This window comes from Episyrphus balteatus, chromosome 3, assembly GCF_945859705.1.
Source record: "Episyrphus balteatus chromosome 3, idEpiBalt1.1, whole genome shotgun sequence".
In the NCBI taxonomy this organism is placed as follows: Eukaryota; Metazoa; Arthropoda; class Insecta; order Diptera; family Syrphidae; genus Episyrphus; species Episyrphus balteatus.
In genome coordinates, this window is record NC_079136.1 from 37,446,758 (window position 1) to 37,450,081 (window position 3,324).

Consider the following 3,324-nt stretch of genomic DNA (forward strand, 5'->3'; position numbering starts at 1 on the left):
TTCCAGCAACTTTTTTTTATAGACTTATTTGATCCTTGGTTCTTATCCCAAAAGCAAACTGTTTGCCAAGTTTCATGAGTGTAACAATTTTTTTGTTTTTAAATGCCTATTTTACCTGTACTTTATGTTGTGTGTTAGATTTTTACTCAGTGAACTACGAAATTTCGTGCCAATAAGACAACATATCGCTTCACTCTGATGCTTGGCGAAATTGGTAAATCTTAAAACTTTTATGGGTTACCTACCATCTGTCTGTTCTATGATCAATTAAATTACATATTGTATTAAATTGATTGCAGAGCGTAAAAATAAAGTAGGCACTAAGAACTTTTCAAAAATGTATCAAAAACGACAACAGCTTTTTTAAAGTAAAAATCAAGTGTTTTGATTATTAATTAAAATTAAAACTTTGTTTTATTAACAACGCATAGATTTGAAAAGTTGAGTAGCACTTGCAATAGATGGAACCAAAGAACTGTATGGAACATTTTTCAATGAGTTGTTGAGCATCATAGTAACATATTCCGAGTACATCTTGCCAATGAATTCTCTGTTAGTTTGAAGGAATAACAACGAAGCGTCACGAATGTATTGGTTAGCAAAATTATTTACGGCAACACTCCATTCTGTGTTTAAGCTGTTAACTTGAATGTCTCCAACTTGTGAAGAATATTCCATGTTTGAAATATGTATTCCACCAGCTTCGTTTTGGCCCATGGTAAATCCTAGTGCGTCACGCATGTTCAATATTTGGAAATTGATGAATCCCTTGAGTGGTTGAACATATTTGAATCCAGAAAGATTGGCTTCCACATGAAGGTTGAATTTACCCAAAATATGAATACCCTTGTAGAGAATGTCAACTTCGGTACGATTGTTGGTCTTATTAGTGGCAAGTTGGATAATAAGGAAATCGTCCATTCCGGATATGACCAAGTTATCAATGGTACCCTTTAAGCTGTTTTGATAAAGAGAAAATTTTATTTTTCTATTCGTGGTCAATATCTTGAAACTTACGATAAATGTTCGCCAGTGAAGTTAACGTTGAGAGAAGGTATACGGTAGGGTGACATTGGAGGAATACCAAGGGAAGCATTACCACAAGGTATGGCGTTCTTGACTGAAATTAAAAGTTCGGTCATAGCTTCACCCAAATCCAGAGTAGTTGCATTTTGAACTGAAGTTACATTAGCTTTTGCAAGAGATACAAATGATTCATCCAAGAGATTCTCTTCTGTAAAAAATATTGTGTTAAGTTGCCATTTGATAATTTGAATAACACTTTTTCTTACCATTTGATGGAATAACGTTGGCAAAACTTGCCAATGCCAAAGTGGCAACAAACAACGAAACAAAAAACACTTTCATTTTGAATCAAGTTCTGTTGAAACTGCATTTCTGGCAGCAACTTTTATAACAAATTTTCTGCCAAAAAAATTGGTGATAAAGAACTCTTATCAGAGGAAATGGTGTTATTTTTTTTAACGACAACTTACTTTATTGATATCGAAAGGTAATTAGGCACAGTAATCGTTAGAAGTCATCAATTTGACAGACACTCAAAAAGTTTTACAAAGAAAAGATTTTAATCATCATCAATTATTGTGGAAGTTCCAATTTGAATATTGATGACTAGGTGAAAGTTTGAATTGGAAAAGAACTTGTTTAACATATGATTATTATTTACTGTTCTTTTCAAGATACCAACAAAAATCATTGTTAAAGTTTTGACCAATTTTACAAAGTGATATTTTTAGTACTCAATTTCAATTTTTAGTACATATGTAATTGTGTGTAGTAGATAAAAAGTATTCTCAACTAGCAATTTTGCTCTTTTCTTATCATTTTTATCAGCGATTCAAGAATTGGGACTTTCAATTTTATTGTCTTCGATATGTCTGGTGTTGTGTTTACAAGTTATGAGTAAAGTAATTTCTGTTTCAATCATTTTGCTTAAATTTATTTATCAAAAAGAAATGAAACTTAATCAGTAAGAAAATATGTATAAACAATTTTGTCAAAGTTAATTTATTCAATATAGTTCGTCACCCACCAAACTGGGGTCTCTATAACAAAAAAAAAAATACAAATTTTGTATAAGAAGTAGTTTTCATAAAAGTAAAAGAATTTTTTTGGAAAAAGTTAGTTTGTTTTGAAAAAATTTGTTGTTGTATAGATATTAGAAGAAAATTTTAAAAATATGAGGTTCCTAGAAATGTATATGGTGTTGGAAAATTTAAAGTAAAGCTTTCAATTATTAACAATATAAATTTTAAGATTCATAAGCGAATCAAAAAGTTGAATAAAATCTATATGAACCTTGACAAGTTAAACATGAACGGTCATTGTGGCGTATATGCAATATTAATATTGTTCAACAAGAGCGAACATTACTAAAAATTGAATATTTAGACCAGTTTACATTTTGTTGACTCTTCGCTTACCTGTAGATGTATAGTGCTCAAGATTATGCATGGGATTTCAATACCTTGGATCTTGGAAGCATTCAAAAGAGCCTAATCTTAAAATATTCCATGTGTGAAATTCCTTTTGAAGCTTTATTTTTAACAATTTCCACAAAATTCGAACTTTAAAGTTTAAAAATAAAATGCACGACTGGGGTCGCAAGTACTTTCTCTTGCAGTTCAAAGCACTTTTATGTTAGTTTACTTGTAGATTTTAAGATTTATAAATTTAAAGAATTTTTTTTGATGTTGGGGAAGAGCCGACATTTAGGGAAAAATTTTGTTCAAAAATTAAAAAAAAAGTATTTTTTTATTTGACTTTTTTGAAAAAAATGCAATTTTATTGCAATTGCTTTGAATATTACGCCTGCAAAGTTTAATCAAAATCATTAGAGCCGTTTTCGAGTTATTTGGTTTGAATTGAAAAATTTGTATGGGAGAATTCCATAAAAATCATCTGTACCAAATTTGAAGAAAATTCGTCCACGGACGGAATTGCGAGACCCACTTTTTTGGGATTCTCCATCATCGTAATGTTGGTTTTGATTAAAACCTCAATTTTTTTTTTTTCGACACGAAACCAATACTTGCCCTATTAGAGCAAGTAATAAGTTAGAGTATTTACAGGTCTGCAAGTATAGTAATTTGCTTAAGGTTGTTTGTTTGTTTGTTCTAACCTAATTAGTCATAGTGTCCGAAGATCAATATTTTTTTTTTGCACAATCGAAGTTTTAATCTAACCTACAAGTTCAAGTTGTTTATTAAGTTGGCATTGTAAAATGGCATTGCTATATCCATGATATCCAATCCAATTTGGAAATTACCTACAAAAAATAAATGAACGAAATTTTAACAAATA

General features: G+C 30.3%; 1 protein-coding gene across 1 annotated transcript; it reads right to left on the reverse strand.

The window, feature by feature from the left end:
* Positions 1-417: 417 nt before the first annotated feature.
* Positions 418-1,395, reverse strand: LOC129914932 (uncharacterized). The gene is made up of 3 exons (XM_055994384.1): positions 1,293-1,395; positions 1,018-1,234; positions 418-958 (listed from the first exon to the last, which is right to left on the reverse strand). Exons 1-3 carry the CDS (start codon positions 1,366-1,368, stop codon positions 418-420), a joined length of 834 nt encoding a protein of 277 aa, XP_055850359.1. The 5' UTR covers positions 1,369-1,395.
* Between the last annotated feature and the right edge of the window lie 1,929 nt (positions 1,396-3,324).